At 45.7% G+C, this 21,077-nt stretch overlaps 1 protein-coding gene across 1 annotated transcript in view; it reads right to left on the bottom strand.

Moving 5' to 3' along the window:
* Positions 1-21,077, bottom strand: part of THSD4 (thrombospondin type 1 domain containing 4) — a 564,631-nt gene that overhangs the window by 37,628 nt on the left and 505,926 nt on the right. Inside the window, 3 exon segments of the mRNA XM_084817856.1 lie at positions 8,706-8,879; positions 14,562-14,766; positions 15,867-15,996. Coding sequence (XP_084673982.1) covers positions 8,706-8,879; positions 14,562-14,766; positions 15,867-15,996 — 509 coding nt within the window.

Here is a 21,077-nt window from a genome sequence, read left to right as displayed (position 1 = left end):
CAGATTACTCAAGGCAGACATTTCAAAAATGCAGAAAAAGGCACGCAGATGATGTGTACATTTGGAAAAAACACACACGAAAATATGCACAATTTTGTTGTGGAAAAAACAATAAATATCACAATCTGGTATGGAAAAGAGTCGGAATGAGCTTTCAGATGGGAATTGGAGTATGTCGATGAACTCAAGTTCTGTTAAGTCGCACGGCACATCCCTATTGGAAGCAAGATTTCTTGGTGAAGTTCACCAGAAATTCAGCTGTGTTCTGTTTTAAGTGGCTATAAATGAGCTTAACATACAGATCAAGTTTCAAATCAAGTACCAAATAAGAAGATACTGACTTACCCCACCCTGCACTGTTAGATTTTGCTATAGATCTGCTGCTTACAAAGGATGTTCTAAGCAGAATATGCTTTGTGTCTGGGGCTCCCCCTCCCATCTTTAAAATTAAAATGAAGACATTCCCCTAGGCATGTCCATTGTTTGTAAATCACGCCCTTTGAGGGTCTGACAGATTTTATTTTATTTATTATTAAATTTATTAATCGCCCATCTGGCTGGTCACCCAGCCACTCTGGGCGATGTACAACATACAATAAAAACAGTTTAAAACAATAAAATTCTACAATAAAAAATTTTCTAAAATACCCTAACCCACCCCAAATGCCTGCCTGAACAACCACGTTTTTAATGCATGAGGGAAGCTCATTAAAGAGGGGGCATGACGGAGTTCCCTAGGGAGGGAGTTCCACAGAGTGGGGGCCACCACAGAAAAGGCCATCTCCTTCGTCCCCACCAGTCTAGCTGTCCTGGCTGATGGGACAGAGAGAAGGCCATCCGAGGCTGATCTTCTTAAGCGGCCTGTCTGGTGCTGCTGGAGGCGCTCCTTAAGATAGGCTCGGCCGGAACCATACAGGGTTTTAAAGGTCAAAACCAACACCTTGAATTTGGCCCGGAAAACAACTGGTAACCAGTGCAACTCCTTCAGCACTGGAGTGATGTGATCTCGCCAGTGGCTGCCTTTAATCAGGCGAGCCACCGCGTTCTGCGCCAGCTGCAGCTTCCAAACCATCTTCAAGGGTAACCCCACGTAGAGCGCATTACAGTAGTCTAAACGAGAGGAGACCAGGGCATGTACTACCGATGGGAGCAGCTGGTCGGGAAGGAAGGGGCGCAGCCGCCGCATCAGATGGAGTTGATACAGCGCTGTCTGGCTCACAGCTGACACCTGAGCCTCCATGGACAGCTGGGAGTCCAAAATGACCCCCAGGCTGCAGACCTGGTCTTTCAAGGGTAGCCGTACCCCATTCAACACCAGGTCAACATCCCCCAGCCTCCTCTTGTCTCCCACCAAAAGTATCTCGGTCTTGTCAGGGTTCAGCTTCAGCCTATTTCTCCCCATCCAGCCACTCACCGTCTCCAGACATTTGGACAGGGATTCTACGGCCAACCTTGGTGAAGATTTAAATGAGAGGTAGAGCTGCATGTCATCCGCATATTGATGACACTGCACCCCAAACCTCCTGACGATAGCCCCCAGCGGCTTCACATAGATGTTAAATAACATCGGGGAGAGGATGGAACCCTGTGGCACCCCACAAGTAAGTGGCCACAGGTCCGAAACCTCCTCTCCCAGTGCTACCCTCGGGTACCTGCCGGAAAGGAAGGACCGGAACCACCACAATACGGTGTCCCCAATGCCCAACCCCTCCAGGCGGTCCAGGAGGATACCATGGTCAACGGTATCAAAAGCCGCTGAGAGGTCAAGGAGAACAAGGAAGGAGCATTCACCCCTATCCAGAGCCCTCCTCATATCATCTACCAAGGCGACCGAGGCCGTTTCTGTCCCATGCCCAGGCCTGAAGCCCAACTGCAATGGGTCTAGATAATCAGTTTCTTCCAAGTGTGCCTTCAACTGCACTGCCACCACCCGCTCAATCACCTTGCCCAAAAATGGCAGATTTCAGACTAGGCGAAAGTTGTTCAAAACTTGAGGATCCAAGGAGGGCTTCTTTAAGAGTGGTCTTATCACTGCCTCCTTGAGGGCTGATGGCATCACTCCCTCCTCAAGGGAGGCATTCACCTCCGCCCTGATCCCCTCACCCAGTCTCTCTCTGCAGCTCATAATGAGCCAAGATGGGCAAGGATCAAGTAAGCAGGTGGTCGGCCGTACCGATGAAAGCACCTTGTCCACTTCATCAGGAGGAAGAAGCTGGAACCGATCCCACAAAACCGGTTTGCCACAGGCCGCCTCCTGCTCACTAACTGTATCCACAGCATGCAGAGTAACACACCTAATCTGATCAATTTTATCTGCAAAGTGCCTTGCCAAGGCCTCACAGGAGGCCTTAGAATGCTCCAGTGGTTCCGGCAGATGGAATGCTCCAGCAGATGGAATGCTCCAGCCAACTGTTTTTCCCCCTGAAATCTGGGTCCCCCCCCCATAAATAGAAATTTGTGCAAATTCCGGCCATAATTTGTGTAATTTGTGTAAACGGATGCAATTTAGGGCAAAAACAGTGCTTTACAGCAGCAAATGATGTACAATACTCCATTTATGGCTGTATTTTTTTTCCTGCAATAGGTTAATGGCCCTCCATCAGCTTACCGCTGGAGAGCAGCTCTGCCAACTCCAGCAGATACGGCTGGGCTCCGGAGGATTCCACAGGGGCCCGAATAGCCCAGATTGCCCCTCCATGGACGCCCCCAGACTGGACAGTGGGGGGTTCATGCATCACTAGGCCCACCTCCCCCTGCTCATTGGAGAAAGCTCTGCCTGTCTTGCTGTCCTGTTCCTTCTGAGGTCAGAGATTGAAGGTTGGGCAGCTGCTGTCCCAGCAATACATACAAAGCTGCCTTATACTAGATAGGGATGTGTGAAAAATTCGCTCCATCAAGTTTTTCTTGAGGATTTACCCAATTTGCACCTCCCAGATCTGAATAGCAGTCCAGATGCTATTTGTGGTCAGAAATCCATACATTTCTGAGCTCACAATGTTTTCTGCAAAATAAAACAAAATGTGTTTGACAACGTGCGCACCTTTGAAAAAAGTGCAAAGACAAATGTCCACATTTCCAGAAATGAGCACATTTCTGGAGAAATGAGCACAGACACACTTGAGTCAATGGGTGCATGCATCCACTAATTTGCACATTAATTTGTATACTGTGAAGAATTATTATTTAAAAAAATTGCAAGTTCATGTGGAAATGGGAGAAAATGGACTTGATCTGAAAGATCCAACAGTCTTGGCAAGACCAAGACTGAAAGATCCATGTAGCCCTAATACTAGGTCAGTCTATTTATCCATTTAGCCCTTATTCTCTACTTTGCATTTGTCCATTTAGCCCAGTATTGTCTACTTCACATTTGTCCATTTAGCCCAGTATTTTCTACTCTGGCTGGCAGAAGCTCCTTGGGGTCGCAGGCACTGATCCTTCCCATCACCACCTACATGATGGAATCCGGAACCATCTGCATGCAAAACATGCATTCCATCACATCCTGTGAAGCTGCCAACAAGACCAAAGTCAAACATCTCCCAATGCTGAGTGTTCCTCAATTCTGGCATATAGAAGGGAAAGAAATGGAAGCAGTGACAGATTTTATTTTCTTGGGCTCCAAGATCACTGCAGACGGTGACTGTAGTAGCCATGACATTAAAAGACGCTTGCTCCTTGGGAGGAAAACTATGGCAAACCTAAACAGCATAGTAAGAAGCAGAGACATCGCCTTGCCGACAAAGGTCCGTCTAATCAAAGCTATGGTTTTCCCAGTAGTAACGTATGGCTATGAGAGCTGGACTATAAGGAAGGCAGAGTGTCGAAGAATTGATGCTTTCAAACTGTGGTGCTGGAGAAGACTCTTACGAGTCCCTTGGACTGCAAGGAGGTCAAATCAGTCAATCCTAAAGGAAATCAAGCTCATTGGAAGGACTGATACTGAAGTGCAAGTATTTTGGCCACCTAATGCAAAGAGGAAACTCCCTGGAAAAGACCCTGATGCTGGGAAAGATTGAAGGCAAAAGGAGAAGGGGACGGCAGAGGATGAGATGGCTGGATAGCATCACCGATGCAATGAATACTAACTTGAGCACGCTCCGGGAGAGAGCGGAGGACAGGAAGGCCTGGCGTGCTATGGTCCATGGGTTCACGAAGAGTCGGACATGACTTAACAACTGATCAACAACATGCCACTTCATCGTGCACAGCTGCACAGCAAGTCATTTGGTGCATGTTCTGTCTTTCTGTGAGTACTAAGTAGGGTTCTCTCCCAAAACATTTTTCTTAAAGATGTTTCTAGCCCTCATGGTTGTAAAGAAATGTTGAAAACCTGCCAGAAAAAAAAAACTACCAAGAGCTCCAGAGCACAGAACATGAAGTGGCTGTGTGTGCTCATATCGTTGTTCCATGTTAGTGACAAGTACATAGACAGGATTTCAGCTAGTGCAGAGCTGGAAGTTCTTAGATGAGATTTTTCAGCATGAAATTGAGGGGATGGGAAATAAAGGAGCAAACTCTTCACTTGGATATGTATGAATCACCAAAACACGAGCTCGCCAAAGTTTTCTGAATTCCATCTTGAGGCTAGTTCTATCTTGAGTCCGTATCAGATTGCAACCTTTGTGTTGTTTGTTTTCCTTTTTGCATGAAAATCCATGCACGTTTTTCCAAATGTACACATCCATTGTGTGCATCCTTGAAATGTATGCATTCTTCTCCCATTTATTGAGCGCATTTGTGTGCATTTTTCAAAAGTATGCATTTTTCATGGGCATTTTCCCATGGGCAAATGTACGTATGCTGTCAAACACGTGTGTGCGTTTTTTGTAGGGATGGCGGAGAATTTCTCCCCGAATCTTCGGGGGGCCGAGTGCCAACGCATTCGGCCCCCCGAAATTGGCGGTGAAATTCTCCGCCACCCCCCCGCCACCCCATAGTCTACGTAAATCTTTTTTACCAAATAAGTAAATAACTTACTTTACTTATAATAAATAGGGCGGCCCATAGGCCGCCGCCATTTGCGTACGCGCTTTTTTTTTTTTTTCAAAGTCACCCGTGATAGGCTACGTGACGATTTACGTAGCCTATCATGGCTGACTTTGGAAATCTAGCCGTGATAGGCTACGTTAATCGTTACGTAGCCTATCATGGGGTTTTTGTTTTTGTTTTTTACTTTTTCTTTCGTGGCCGGGGAGATGGGGTGCTTCTCCCCGGCCTGAATTTCGGCCGGGTGAGGCGGGAAGCCTCCCCCCCAGCCTGAATTTTGGCCGGGTGAGGCGGGATGGCTCCCCCCCCCTTGCCTGAACTTCGGGGGGAGAAGCAAAGCACCTCCCCCCCACCGCGAAGCACCCCTGAGAAAAGGTAAGTGACTTTCGTACATCCCTAGTTTTTTGGTCCGCAAATCACACTGCAAGCTTGGAAATGTATGGACTTTGATTGCAGATTGTGTTTGAGTCTGTGTTCTTTCTGGAAGGTGTGATTGTGAACTGGATAAACCCTGATCAGAAATGAATTAACCACAGCAAATTTCTCATACATCCCTACCTTCACCATCACATCAGTTTCACAGTGGCAAGAAGAGTTCTTCTTAGCAGCAACCTGGAAGCCATCTGGAACAGATACTGTGTGATAAAGTAAGTTTCTGTAGAATCCATATTGAACCTGCCCTCCCTGCTGCCCCACAACTAATAGCAGCTTCAGGGGTGCTTTAAAATGAGGAAATAAGCACTGAGGCCCTGATCCAAGTCTCACACTGGTTGGATTGCATGCATGCTTCCAATGAAAGAAAAAGGACATTGGGCGTTCTGACCAAGGAGCTCCCAGGTCACAGGTACCTTAATTGTTAGGTGATCATCTCATTTTAAGGTCCCCTCTTAGCAAATGTTCCCCTGTTCTTCCGTCTATGGAAAAGAATTCCGTTTGTTTGTTTGATTTTTAAAAAGGAACCCTCCCTTAAAGCTCAAGCCCCAGATGTAGTCATGGAAGAAATGCTAATGAATTGCATCTGGCACAGTAGCAAATGTTCGGAAATTGTTAATATGAAGAGGTGTCTTTACTGTCTTTCCTGACAGTAAAGCATGAACAGCATAATAATGGTTTCCCCTCCCCCATTCCAAACACACACACACACACACACACACACTTCATCTTGGACTCTCTCCTTTAACATAAATAAATACGTACAATAACATTTAGAAAAACTCTGTTCAAAATTCACTATGTATCCTTTGGGTATACAGCAAAAATATTTTAAAAGCCGTTCTCTGGTGTAAAAACAAAAATGAAGTCATATTTTAAAAAAACCCAACCCTGTGTGGGACCAAACAGCACATTTGGAAGAAGAGAGAAAGAAAACCGAACCTGCAGCTAATCTGGATATTCAAGTGAGAAGATTTACACCCACATTGGCTCGAATCCAGAATACTTAACTGCATTTATTTATATTTCACTGTCTTGGAGGACAACTCTTTTTCTCCCATGCCCATGAAATATCACTCCAATAAATTTCAAAAGAGACATTCATCCCTGTGTAAAAGAAAATAAACTAACACAAAACTACTTCTCAATTATACATTAGAAATGAGACGCCCTTGCAGCTAGGGATGTCGGAGAAATCTGCAATGGATTCAAATGAGTTTGGATTTCTATTAATCCAACCAGCAGCTTCTGAAGTGGATCTGCTTTTTCTTAGTGGCACAGATTTTGTGGGCTTGTGGACCAGTTTTATACTTTCTGGAATTGTCTGCAAATTTAGTCGTACAAAAATATGAAGGGGGGGGGGACATCGACCAAAAATGTGCATTTCCCATTCCATCATAGCAAGTTCTTTGTCAAAATATTGAGAAGAAATCAGATCATTTCATGAACAAATTCATCTCTGCTACTTTGCCCAGGGGGCTGTTTTAAAGGTCTGCCCACCCCTGTGAGAGACTCTTGTAGTAAGAAGATTCTTGCAGATGTCAGGTTTTGCTTCAGCCCCAGTTTTTCTGGGTTAGCCAGGAGATCTTCTCTAGGATTTGGGAGGTTTTATCACTCACTTCTCATTTGAAGCATGTCTTACTAAGCCCTCAAAGCTCATGTTCAGGCTTAAGTTTGGGGGACTTTGTTGGTATTGCTAACAGCACATATGTGTGTGTAAATCAACCACAACAACAAAATGAGCTCATTGAGCTTAGGGATGTCAGAGAAGTCTGCAACAGAATCAAATGAGTTTGGATTTCTATGAATCTGACCAGCAGACTGGCTTTTCCCAACTCGCACAGATTCTGTGGACTTGCAGACCAGATTTTTTACTTTCCAGAATTGTACATGAATTTAGTCGTAGAAAAATACATAAAATTTAAAAAAAAACACTGGCCAAAAATTCACATTTTCTCCATAGGTTAAGCATGAAAATGAACATCTGGGGGAGATTGTACACAGGGGAATTTGTGCATTTTGGAAGTACAAATTTGCACAAGTTGGGAAATTGGAAAAAAAAATCTGATTCCACCAATGAGCGCACAACAGAATGAAAGGCACATGACAATCCGCAAAGTGCAGACAGAATTGATTTTACAAATTCGTACATCCCTAATTGAGGTTCTCTAAATTCCACCTTGAAGCTCATTCCAACTCATGCCATGTCAAATTATGAGTGTTGCTTTTTCTTTTCACATGACAATTTGTACAGCATCAAACGTAGTATCGCTTGTGTGCATTTTTGAAATATACACTAGGGATGTCGTAGGCATCTGGGTGGGGTTCAAGAGCCATCGGGAAAGCACTGGTTCAGCCCCCCAGACACCTTCCATGGATCCCCATGCTTGCCTGACTCAGCACACACCAAATCAGGCAAACACAGGGATCCTCAATCCCCCGCCAAGCTGCTAAATGGTGGCTCAGCTTTTTCATAAAAGCCAATTTTACTCAAATGCCAGCCGTAAAATGACCATTTGTGCAAGATTATGGGCATAAATGGCCATTTGCACCTGTAATCTTCCATAAATGGCCACTTTATGGCCACCATTTACATAAAATGAATCTGCCTTTACAGAAAGGCCAAGCCGCCATTTTTATGTACATGACAGATTGGGTGGCTGCACACTGCACATGCCATGCTCATGGACTGCCTGGTGACTCGTCATGCACACTGAGCAGGGGAGGGTGGCCAGTGGGGGTCCAGTGAGTGGCACATGACCTGGACCGTGGTGAGTTCACTGATCCCTAATGCACACATTTTATTCCCACTGGTTAAAGCATGTTTGTGTCCATTGTTTCAAAGCATGTTTGTGTGCATTTTTTCAAAAGTCCATGTTTTTGGACTGCTTTCTGTGCAAATCACATTCCAAGTATGGACTTCGACTGCAGATTGCATTCAGGTCCATGTTCAGCTCTGGTATGTGCAAAGTTGGTAAATTCTGGTCAAAAATAAATTGAAAGAAATGTCTTAACATCCCTAACAGCAAGCCGGTCAGCGATTTGAGTGGGGATTGGCCCAGAACATAGGATGCTGCCTTATAGTGAGTCAGTCTATTGATCACTGTAGCTCAGTCAGTGTTGCCTTCTCTGACTGGCAACCACCCTGAGGCTCTCAGGCAGGGGTCTTTGCCATTTCTTGCTACTTGATCCTTTTAACTGGAGATGCCAGGGAATGAACCTGGGATGCAAACCGTGTTGTGCACCAGTGAGCTATGGTCCTTCTCTTTAAGGCAGAGCCTTACCCGGTCACTCCATTCTGTAAGAAACCAGCTCTTGGCACAGGGCCCCATGTCGCAGTTCTCGATGTCATTTGGGCGGAGCTTCATGTTACATTCCTCATCGTCAACAATGTCTCCAAGGTTGCTGACACACTTTACATCTCGAGTCCTCTGACCTACTCCACATGGCACGGAACACTAAAACAACAACAAAGAACTTTGGGTCAACAATGCACAAGACACATGGGTCACAGATAAGGTTTAGTAACATCTTGGGCTGGAAAAAGAACATAAGAGGTTAAAATCTGTACCAAGAAATCCAAGATGTTATCATAATTAGGAGAACCCCATTGCCACTCCTAGCAATAGGGGTCCTATTTGCTCAAAGGACTATGGATTATGGCCAATGGGTTTTAACAAAAATGTATGAGATTTTTATTTTTATTTCGCCCCCTAGAACAAGCAAGCCAGCATGCAGAATTTTCTCTGAAAAGTATCTATTTTCTGTAGTGGTCACTATACCTCCCCTCCCACCCAGCCCCAGCTCTCAATGACACTATGTCTGGGGCATTCTGGAGGGTGCAAAATATCAGCCAGCTTTCAAACACAGTTGCTGCTGTTGCCACTTGTAGAGGCAGCAAGAAACAAAAACAAGCCTTAGGGAAAGGAAAGAAGTGGTTCTACTGTTAATGGTGAGCCCCATCCCCAAGAAACTGTTGGATAGGGATGGCTCAAGCACCCGATTCCATCTGGGAATCCAGCAGAACCGCCCCTGCCCACACCTCTGAGCCCTGCTCATCGAGCCCCTGCTCCTGCTCACCCCCTGCCCATGTTCGGTGAATGGCCTGCACTCACCCTGGCAGCCTTGTCAAACTTCATGGTCGCCATTTTTTGAGAAATAAAATAGTGATTGCAAAAATGCGCATTTTGCGAGTGCACATATTTGCATGTGCGTGAAAATGTGCATTTTTGCAAAAATGTGCATTTTCAAACACACATAAATATGTGCATTCACAAAAATGTGTATTTCTGTGCATATGCAAATGTGCACATTTTGTGATCGCCATTTTATTTATTTTTTAATGGTGACCACTCAGCTTGACGAGGCCCCTGGGGTAGTGTGGGCCATTCACGGAGCATAAGAGGGGCTCGAGCACAGTCTGGGGACCAGCAAGGGGGGGCAGGGGCTGGGTGGGCACCCTGAGAACCTGGACGGGGGTGGATTCGCACATCCCTACCGTTGGATAACTTTTCCTCCCCATGGAGATGTTTGGTGAATTGATCTCCCTGATTTCTTTGCCCACAGACACAGATAGGCTGGAAACTTTTGAAAGTCATTTACATGCAGCTCTACTTTTTAGGAAGGTAGGACAAATTAAAGGCCAAGAAAGTCTCCCCAGTAATAAGATTTTAGCAATGTAAGGAGCTAAGACAGAAGGTGTGAAATGTCCTTTGTTGGTTATTTTCAAGGGATGTTGAACAGAATATTAACCAAAGTCATATGAAACTCTCTAAAGCTGAGACAAAAATTTGCAAAATGTTAAAACCTGGTGAAACTTTTGAATTTCTGAATTCAGCTATTAATGTCAAAATTGACTTCAAAACAGAATATTCGACATTTGGATTTCAGACTTAACAGATTTAGAAATATGATGTGATGTTGTTGTCGTTGTTACCATCATCAACAACAACACACCTAAAGTGGGATGTACATCCTGATAGGGATGTACAAATTTTGTTGAATCTGTATCTGTTTCACAGATTGTCAGGCGTCTTTCATTCCAACGTCCACTCATTGACGGAATCAGATTTTTTTTAATGAGAATTATTTTCCTGTTTCCAAATGCACATTTGCACTAATGTACACTTGCTCAAATCTCCTCAAAGTAAAAAAAAAAAAAACTGATCTGCAAGTCCATGGAATCTGTGTGACTCAGAAAAAGCAGGTTCGCTCCAGAATTCACATGTGGGATTCATAGAAATCCAAAGTCATTTGAATCCACTGAGGCTTTCTCTGACAACCCTAAGCACAGTAAAAAACAAACACACACACACTTTAAATTTAACACAGACATTATTTTGAATGATTTTTTTTTTTTTGAAACCTCAATTATATTGCAAGTCAACTCTCAAGTACTATCATTGCATGTCAGGTGCTGTCATATGTTGACAATGGCCACACAGTCAGAGTAATTTGCCATCAACATTTGCAGATAAGTTTGAGGTTTGGTTTTTTAAAAAACAAATTCATTTCCGCACTAAATGTTTCCCTGTCAAACCCATCAGGCAAATGTATTCTGAGACTCCTGAGAAGAAAGTTTCTTTAAGTATGGACCAAGTTACTTTTGCCCTAATAGGGACAAGTTCCTACCCTGCTAAGAAGGAACGCAAATGGAATGATGTGGAATGGATGGCATCATATCTTCCATTATTTCTCCCCTGTTTACCAGAAGTAACTCTGGTTATACTTTAGAAAGAGCTGATTAATGCAGTGGAATAAATCTGAGCCTGCTAAAATTAAAAATGCCATCTTGCTTCTCCAGAATCCAAGATCAAAGACAAAGACAACCGCATTTCTGTTTTTTAACACTGGGAGGTGGGTGGAGTGGCCACTACAAATAAATTTTTAAGCCATGTGTTTGCTTTTAAGATCAAGAAAATACTTTCAAAATTGGGGACCTCCTTGAATTCCAGAAAGAACACAGAACTCTAGGATCTGTTTGATAAGCAGGCTCTCCCGTTATAATGTCCTGTCCTCTTTTAAAGTAGGTTTTGTTTTTGTTTTTCCAACATCATCATTTTGCAAATGAAAGGATTTCATTTCTCTCTTGGCAATAATCTAACCGAAGAACCGCATCTTAGTATCATGGTGCTAGAAAAATCTGAAGGTTAACACTTCTAAAAAGCAGGATCCTCACACAGCCCAAATGGACAGATTCACCCATACACGTCCCGATCACACTGTGTCATGAAACAGGGAAGGAAGCCAAACTCCATGGAAGGACCAAGTGGGGGATAAAATCTAAAGTGAAGATACAGCACTGGGCTGAATTTCCCTCTCCAGTTTCACAGACCCATTCCCGCCCACAGGGAATTTTGGCTGCTTTCATGGTACGTGGGCAAATTTCTAAGAAACGTGGGCATTGGCTTGCCTTACTTGATAGAAGAGGTGGTTGAGGGTATGCTTTTCTCATTTATTTATTTATTTATTTATTTATTTTCTTAAATACAGGGCACAATTCATAGCCAGTGATCTTCTTCATCTCCCTGCAGCCTTCTGACCTGCTTCCAGCTGGGGGAACACAACCGGAAGGAATTCAGAAGGCTGTGGAGGAGAGCCTTACCAACCACTGTTCACATCTGGCCAGGCTTCGTTTGAAGTGTAAAAATAAAAAGGGGGAAGCTACCATTGACAACCTCATCTGGAAAATAAGCGGAGCCAAGCCTAGTGGTGTACGAACACCCCACTGTCCGGTACGGGGGGGGATCTGTGGAGTGGCCATCCGTGCTGCTTGGAGCCCCGCTGTCAGGGTGGACACTGAGCCCATAGAATCCCAGAGTAGTTCTGATTCGGAGGAAGAGCAGTCGCTCCTGGGAGAGGAGCGCGCCCCTTTTTCCCAGGGCCCGCAGCTGACAGAGATTCCTCCCACCAGCATTCCTAGATTAGAAAGCAGTCCAGGGAGTGACCCAGCACCGATAGCAGACTGGTTGGATGCGCGGCGCAGACGCAGAGAGCGGCGCCAAATGGAGAGCGCGGAAAGGAGGCGTAGCGCCCGGTTGGCGCTCAAAGAACGGTTGCGCCCCGAGGATCCAAGGGAAAAGGGGAGGGATTCTCCCTAGTCCTTATATTCAGGGGTCTGCCAGTAATTGCCTTTCAAACGGGGACCAACTGTTCCAACTTAGGGCATAGAGATGCTGCTGCTCAGATCTAGTTGCTACCTGTAGAGTTGTTAAGTTATAAAAGAAGAATAAAGCTTTGAAAAGAGTCCCTTTGTCTGTGTCTGGACTTGGCTACTGGATTAAACTGAGAGAGCCCTCCAAGGAGCCCTTGACACCCGCAGAATTTTCAGGAGCCCCACCACATCTGCTGCAGTTCTCAGAATGGCTCTCTGGCTCCCTATAAGACATGATATGCTAATGCAGGCTGCCATTAGCCTATCATAGGAAAAAATGCAGCCATAAATGGTGTATTGTACACCATTTGTGGCTGTAAAGCACTGACTTTGGCCTAAACCGCAGCCATTTATGGGAGAGCCAGAGAGCCACCCTGCAGGAAATCCAGAGGTAAATGCATCCACTCTGCCATAGACTCCAGAGGTCAGATTCTCTGGAATCCAGCCTCATTGGAGTCCATGCCAGAATTCTCCGACAGCCCTAGCCAAGCCCCACCCCAAAATTCTCAGGTATGTCTCCCACTGACCACATCCCAATCTTCATCAGTGGTGCAGCTACAGTTTGGGCCAAAGTGTCCAGTGCCCTGCAGCCTAAGCCACCTCACCACCACCACCCAGAGAGTGGCAGGCGATGGGAAGCAGAAGGAAACTCCACATTATTCCTGTAGTCACAATGGTGCTAAGATGTAAGTGAGTTTAAAATCAGGGTTGGCAAACAGCATTGTTGTTGGTGTTCCAACATATTAGGAATGTAGAAGCAGTTGTAAAGCATGGAATGGCAGTTGGTGTGGTGGGGGAGAGAAATGCTAGCTGCCTGCTTTACACCTGAAGTAATACTAGGGATGTCAGAGAATTTCTCCACGAATCTCTGGGAGGCCGAATGCCAACGCGTCTACGCTATTTGTGTTCCCCTTATTTTCTCCGTCTTAGTCTACATAAATGTTTACATAGACTAAGACGTCTCAAATTAAGGAAATCAAATGGCGGCGGTCATGGCCGCCGCCATTTGCGTATGCGCGTTGTTGTTGTTGTTTTAAAGTCAGCCGTGATAGGCTACGTAAATCTTTACATAGCCTATCACGTTTTTTTTTTTTTAACTGGAAATGGCGGCGGCGGCAGCCAGTCGGAAGACCGGCCGCCAAAGCTGAAGCCGCTGAACTGCTGCTGGAGCCGCCGCCACGAATCTCGGGTGGCGAAATCAGTGGCGAAATAGTCTGCCACCCCCTCACCCCCCCGGGACGGGACTTACCTTGGGCGAATCTTCCTGGCAGCGGCGGCTCCGGCGGCGGTTCGGCAGCGGTTCGGCGGCAGTGGCTGAGGCAGCTGGTCTTCCGACCGGCTGCCACCGCCACCATTTCCGATAAAAAAACACAAAAACACAAAAAAAGTGATAGGCTACATAAAGATTTACGTAGCCTATCACGGCTAGATTTTTTTAAAAAATACCGTAATAGGCTACGTAAATGTTTACGTAGCCTATCACGGCTGATTTAAAACAAAACAAAAAAATGCACGTACGCAAATGGCGGCGTTCCCATGGACCGCTGCCATTTGCGGACCCAACCAGCCAGGATTCGGGGGGGGAGGGACGGAGCGCTTCCCCCCTGGCCAGAATTTTGGGGGGAGGTACGGAGCGCCTCCCCCCCACCTCGAATCAATTCCGTGAAACGGTAAGTGACTTTCGTACATCCCTAGATGGCAGTGACTGGATAAAGCTGGTCTGATGTCCCAGAGGCACAAAGGCAGGAACATGACATATCTGGCAGTGAAAAGCTAATTTGCATTATGTTGCTGCTGCACATGGGATGGGATCGATACTGTCTTTTCTGGTCAGAGCACATATAATATTGTGGACATGGCTTTCCCACAGCTTCTGATCCCTCCTCCCCTCTAGAGTAACGTTTAGAACTATCCATCACACGGGAGGGAGCCATGCCGTGATGAGTCTCTACACCTTTCCCTACAGGTGTGAATCATTCCTGTTTACCGATGTCCATTCTGTCCGAATTTGCCATTCGCTGCAGATCTTCAGCTGGCACGTACTTGTTGTCTCTGGTTTCTCCAGGTGGTGGCAGCGGTGGGGCTGGACCGTTAGGGTGCGGTTGGCATAGATCTGCCGGCACAGGACTTGGCGATGCTGCATTCCAAGGCCGCAGGTCTTACTGCATTCTGACCACTCCCCTATATCCCAGCTGAGAGATAATGGGAGGGAGGAAGACAAGGGGTTATATTTTTTCTCATCTACAGGCCAGATATAAAAAGTACCTGGATTATATGCTGAGTCTGCTTCTAGTTTGCCAAAGTGCCGCCCATCTCATAAAGACATTTTGACAATGAACATTTTGGGCAGTATCTAATGGTGTCATTCCACAGTCCAGCAGTCTGGGAAATCTAACAAAGCAGTTTGCCTCCTGCAAGGGAGCCTTAGGAGCTTGGGTAAGTTTCAGCACACAAGCACACCCATCTGCCCTGAAATTACTCCCAGGTAAGTATGAATAGGACTATTCCCTTCGTTTCTAGTGGTATCTATTATAGTTAAGTAGACGTAATTGAAAAAGCAGCAGATACTTCTCTTGCTGGCCACTCCTTCCCCTTCTCCCCACTTCCTCTGTGTTGAATTTTAGATTGGGAGCTTCTTGGGGGCAGGACCTGTTTTTGTTCTCTGTTAAGTGCCAAGAGAACTGATGGTGCTATATCTGTGAGATTCAGTGCGGTGTAGTGGTTAGACTGTTGGACTGGGATTCAGGAGATCCGGACTTGAGTCAGGCCTATAGCCAGGGGTGGGCTAGGGGGGCCTCCCCCACACTTAATTTTCTCCCATTTTTTTTAATAAACAAATAATTTTTTAAAAGTCTACAATTTTGTCTTCAAAAGGCCTGCAAACCAGATGAACTGCACCCTTAATTTGTGGGTGCCACCCACCTAGTCTTCATTTGGCCATGAAGCTCACTGGGTGACTTTGGGCCAGTCATTGACTCCAGCCTAACCTACTTCACGGGGTTGTTGTGAGGATAAGGAGGAGACCACATAAGCTGCTTTGGGTGCCTTGCAAGAGGAAAAAAAGGTGGGATAAAAAAGTAATTGATGAATGGATGGATGGATGGATAGATAGATGAGAGAGAGAGAGAGAGAGAGAGAGAGAGAAATGATAGATGACAGACAGACAGACAGACAGACAGATGATAGATTAGATAGATAGATAGATAGATAGATAGATAGATAGATAGATAGATAGATAGATGGATGATAGGTAGACAGATGATAGATATGGATATAATCATCGTTATCTTACAAGGCTGGGCAAGGGAAGATGTTGCAGGCTTCCTCCTCTGGAGTGGGCTTGGTACTGGTGTCACAGTAGCTCTCAGACACCTCCTCATGAGTGTTCCTGTTTACACAGCGGAAGATGGGATACTGTGACCCTGGGTGACAAGGAAACAAAAGAGTAAGGCAGTGAAAAATCCATTTAATGGCAGATACACTTTCTTTACTGATGGACTGACATAGTGTCATCGATACACGATGCTTCTCAACAAGGCTGGGCAACTGTGGCTAGGGATGGAAGGACTGTGTCAAATCTGCTCCATCAGTGTTCCGTGAATTGTCAGGCACCTTTTGTTCCGTCGTCCGCTCGCAGAAAGATGCGAATATTTTTTTCATCATGCGGAAAAATATGCAAGCATCACCGATGCAATGAATATGGACTTGAGCACACTCTGGGAGAGAGCGCAGGACAGGAAGGCCTGGTGTGCTATGGTCCATGGGGTCACGAAGAGTCGGACATGACTGAACAACTGAACAACAACAACAAAAATTACGTAAGAGGCTTTGGAGGAATTTACACAATTTACCTTAGTATGTAACATTTAGCGTATTGTCCCCCATTCCATTCCACTATTCCTCAGCAGAACCTTGCAGATTTCCTTCAAATAAATATGCAGAAATTTGGGGAAGTAAAAAAAAAAAATCAGAAACTCCAGGGACTCCGTGTGGCCTGAGGAGGTCGTTCCACAGCAGATTCCGCAAGTTGGATTCTTCGAAATCCGAGCTCATTTTAGGGCCATCTTGAATTTCTCCTGCATCCCTACTTGTGGTCCTCCAGATTTTTGGCCTACAACTCCCATCTGCCTTAGCTAGTATAATCAAAGATGGGAGTTGTAGGCCAAAACATCTGGAGATGCCAAAAGTTGCCCTTCCCTGTTTTACAGAGTCACACAGGCAAAAATGGCATCTTACAATCAAAAATGTTGTTCCCCCAAATTAAATATTGTATTCATCATCATACATAGCAGCATGCATGTAACAGCATTGCATCATGAACTTTCTGGACTAATAGGCAGATCAGAACACAGCTATCCTTCAGATTCTGCACTTCTCCAGATTTTCAGATGCAGTCCTTCACTCAAAAACCGCATACAAATCAGTGTATATCAGGAGACGTTGAATACAAAACTGTGTATATTTGGAAAATGGCATATAAAATACATATGTTGAGGAAAGTCACCTACAAAAATGAATGCAAATGTTTGTGCATCTTTAAAAAATGCAAAATGATGTGGAAATTGGATGGAATGGATTTACAAAACTGACGTGGACTGGATATACAGTAGATTGATTCGTATATCCATAGAAGCTCCCCCCGCCCTGCGGCCACCTCCTCCTCCTTCTCTCCCTTTGTCTCTCTCTCTCTCTACACACACACACACACACACACACACACAAACACACACATATATTTCATATGCACTGTACCTTTGTTAATATATGACCTATGGCTAAAATAAACACATTTGAGCTGAAGCTCAGAACAAGAGCTGATTAGCTTCCACAGTGGCGGAAACCTTTCCCAAACCTTCAGGATCTGTCTACCCATTCTATCACGTCAGAGAACCGATCCTCTTTTTGCAAAGCTCAGGGGGGAGTTTTATAATTTCCCTCAGTGAGCCCTGGAATAAATCCCTGTTTCTGAATTTAAACCAGAGAGGGCCGTTGTCCCTGCCAATTTCTCCAGGGCTGGAACTTAGACCAAGTTGGATAATCTCCCCAGTCAAAAGATGACATATGGCTGGACTTGTGCCAACACTGAAGTATATTTTGATAACAATACCACAGTTCTTGTGAGGCAGGAAAGAATCTGAACCATCGTGGTCCCCATTTGCATGCATTATTCTCAACTAAGAGGTGAAACATAGCAATGACAGCTTTGTGTGATTGACAGATCTGTTGTTGCACCGTACCACTTTAGACAGTAGTTGGGGGATCAAATGTATCAGCCCCCAGTGCTCAGAGAGCTGTTGGGGCCTCAGCAGGGCCCAAGAAGGATGTCTGCCCAGGACTAGGGATGGCAGAGAATTCCGCCACGGATTCCAGTGAATCCAGCACGGATGCTAAAGAATCCGGCCCCCCAGAATCAATGGCGGAACGGCCTCCTGCCCTCCCACCCCCCCCCCGCGGAATCCCCCCGGGATGGCACTTACCTGGGGCAGATTCAGCGGCGGCGGCAGTTCCAGTGGTGGCTCCGGTGGCAGCGGCTCGTCTCCTGGCCAGCCAAGGCCGGGCTGCTGCAGCCGCCATTGCCATCCTGGCTTGCAGCCGTGATAGGGTACATAAGAATTTACGTAGCCTATCACAGCTGGGTTAAAAAAAAAAAACCCAGCATACGCAAATGATGGCGGCGGCTACAGCGGCCGCCATTTGCGTGCCCTATTTTTGGCCGATTTATCTTACGTAAATATTTACATAAGATAAAACGGCAAAAAAAAGGGCATGCAAATGTCGGCTGCCATAGCCGCCGCCATTTGCGTACACTGGATTTTTGTTTGTTTTTTAACCCAGCCATGATAGGCTACGTAAATTCTTACGTACCCTATCATGGCTGCAAGCCAGGATGGCAATGGCGGTGGCAGCAGCCCGGCCACGGCTGGCCAGGAGACCAGCCGCCACCGCCGCTAGAACCACCGGCCGTCGAGGATTCTGGGTGGGAGGACCGGATCTTCTCCCCCCCGTCGAGGATTCCGGGGGGAGGGACAGAGCGCCTCCCCACCACCGCGAAAGATTCTGTGAAAAGGTAAGTGAGTTTCATACATCCCTACCCAGGACCCTCTTTAAATAAAGTTTTATCTGCTCCAGGTGGCCATCTTTAGCCATGCCCCAGAAGCTGAGTCAACCACCAGGGCATTGTGTGTGGGGAAAGATATGGCCACCACCACTGGGAATGTCAGAGAAATCCACAATGGATTCAAAGGAATTTGGGTTTCTAGGAAACTGACCTGTGGATTCTGCAGCATAGCAGCATTTTCAGATTTGCGTGGATTCTGTGGACTTGTAGACTTTTTGTTTACGTTTTGGGGGGATTCATGCAAAGTTGCACCTATGTTAATGCATATTAGTGCTAGTACAAACTGGCACAAGTGCACCCTGTGCAAGTGGAATGAAATTCTCGTACATCCCTAAAAAAGAAAAAAAAATCTGATTCCATCCATGAATGGATGATGGAATGAAAGACGCCTGATGACCCACGAAACACAGTCAGAATGGATTTAACAAAATCCATACATCCCTAGTCACCACCAAACATCTGGGACATATGTAAGAAAAACATGGCCACCACCACAAAAACTGGGGCATCCGTGTTAGTATGGCAGCAGCCATGCCCCCCCATGTCCCTCCCACCACAGCATGTCTTAGGTATTGGCTCAGCTTCCAGAACATTGTATGCATGTGTGCGTGCGTGCGGGGGGAATATGGCCACCATGTGGAGTGGTCAACATTATTAACATGTCCCTCATGGCCCCCCTATTAATCCTGGGGGGGGCAGCCCACCATTGTAGGCAAGAGATCCCACTAGATAGCACCTTGCTGAGGCACCTTGTCTAATGTTTGAGCCAGCCCTGAAATGTATGGACTCTCCCTCCATATATTAAAAAAAAGAAAAATTCCCTGCATATAATGGAGTTTACAGTGCAGTCCTATACATGCCTACTCAGTAATGGGAACACAGGAACTTACTTTAGGGTAAGTGTGTATAGGACTCCAGCTTTAGCATGCCATAGAGAAGAGGGGTCTAAGTTAGAACCCTCTCAATGGCTTGCTAGTTCTTTATGTTGGACAATTTTTCATGTATGAGAACATTCAAACACTCAATCCCAGACCTGCTACGTGAAGTGGTACAGTCCCACAAAAAAAACATAGAGGTCTGCTGATCATGCGTTCATCTCCTACAGCTTCAAAACAATGCAACATGATGATGGCATCATGTAGCATTGCTCTGAAGCCAATCCGAGTGAGAGCAATGCTTCCTGCTCATATTCTAGAGGAAATTCAGGGTTAAAAAAAATGGAAGCCACCAGTTGCCAAAAGACCTGGGAGTGCCAGCCGCAAGTTTACCCCCTTTAACTTCCCCCTTGAATATCCCTGGAATAGTTCCCCACCTTTGCACCCCCTGTATGGGGATGTGAAATTGAGAAGGACTATTTTGGCTCAGCCCTATATGCAGGTGTGCCAGGAAGCAGCCAGGGCGTAGGCATATTGTCAGGAGGAATGCTATTGGTCCTTCGTGTCACCGGACACTCACTGAGCTTGTAATACAACCTTTGGCCATCTTTAGTGGCACTAGTGCTGCAGTGCAGCAGGGACCAAGTTCCTTCCTCCAATAAGCTGCCCAGTGGCACAAAGGAAAAGGCCCCACAGCGAAAGTCACAAGTTTGTGACCCTTAGCACCTTGCAGTGAGTAAGACAAAGCAGTACATCCAGAAGGTGCTTTATTTTCATTATTCATGGACTAAAAGATTCCAAAGTTCTTTAACTCAAGGTGAAGTAGTGTGGGGGGGGTCAAATTCCATGGCTCTCTTGCTGATTAGTACTAATGGCTGCTTGATATGCGCGGTAGAAAAGGGGAGATTTACTCATAAAGGAAACGAAAAAGCAAGTTTCTGCCAAAGTCAAATTATAATGTATTCAGTGGCGTATTCAACCAGGAAAGCTTTCAGCATCACACATGTTAATTTACAATAATTTTGCTTCTAGGGCTATTATTCTTCTCCTGGTAGAATTTGCAGGAAATATGTAACTTTTGGCAAGGGGCAATGTTCACCGTTGGTTAGCAACTCTTTCTCAATGTACTGTTTCTATTGAAGTAGCAGACAGGCTGGTTGCAACCAAATCACTTTTCCACAGCTACCTATCTTCCCATTTCTATCTAAGCTGGGCATTGGAGGCTGTGGCGGGGTTGTGAGCGGGGGGGTATATTAAAAGGGTGGCCCGCCTGAGCACCTTGCGAGGTTGCCTGGCCACCTGTATTGATTCCAGAGGTTCTAAACAGGCACAACACCTTGCGTTTGGCAAGCAGAGACGGGTGTGGGGCGCAGCCTGGCCGAGAATACATGCAGTGATTTTTCTGAGTTGTGATGCCTCCGTTAAAGGATCAGATGTTTTGCCAACACAAATGGAGTGCAAAGGAAAAGTGGCCAAGCCAATATTAAGTGCTTGGAATGGGGAAGAATTT

This window comes from Heloderma suspectum, chromosome 11, assembly GCF_057233095.1.
Source record: "Heloderma suspectum isolate Gila_16-S chromosome 11, 16-S_ref, whole genome shotgun sequence".
NCBI classification, from domain to species: Eukaryota; Metazoa; Chordata; class Lepidosauria; order Squamata; family Helodermatidae; genus Heloderma; species Heloderma suspectum.
This window is presented reverse-complemented; position numbering and strand designations above follow the sequence as displayed.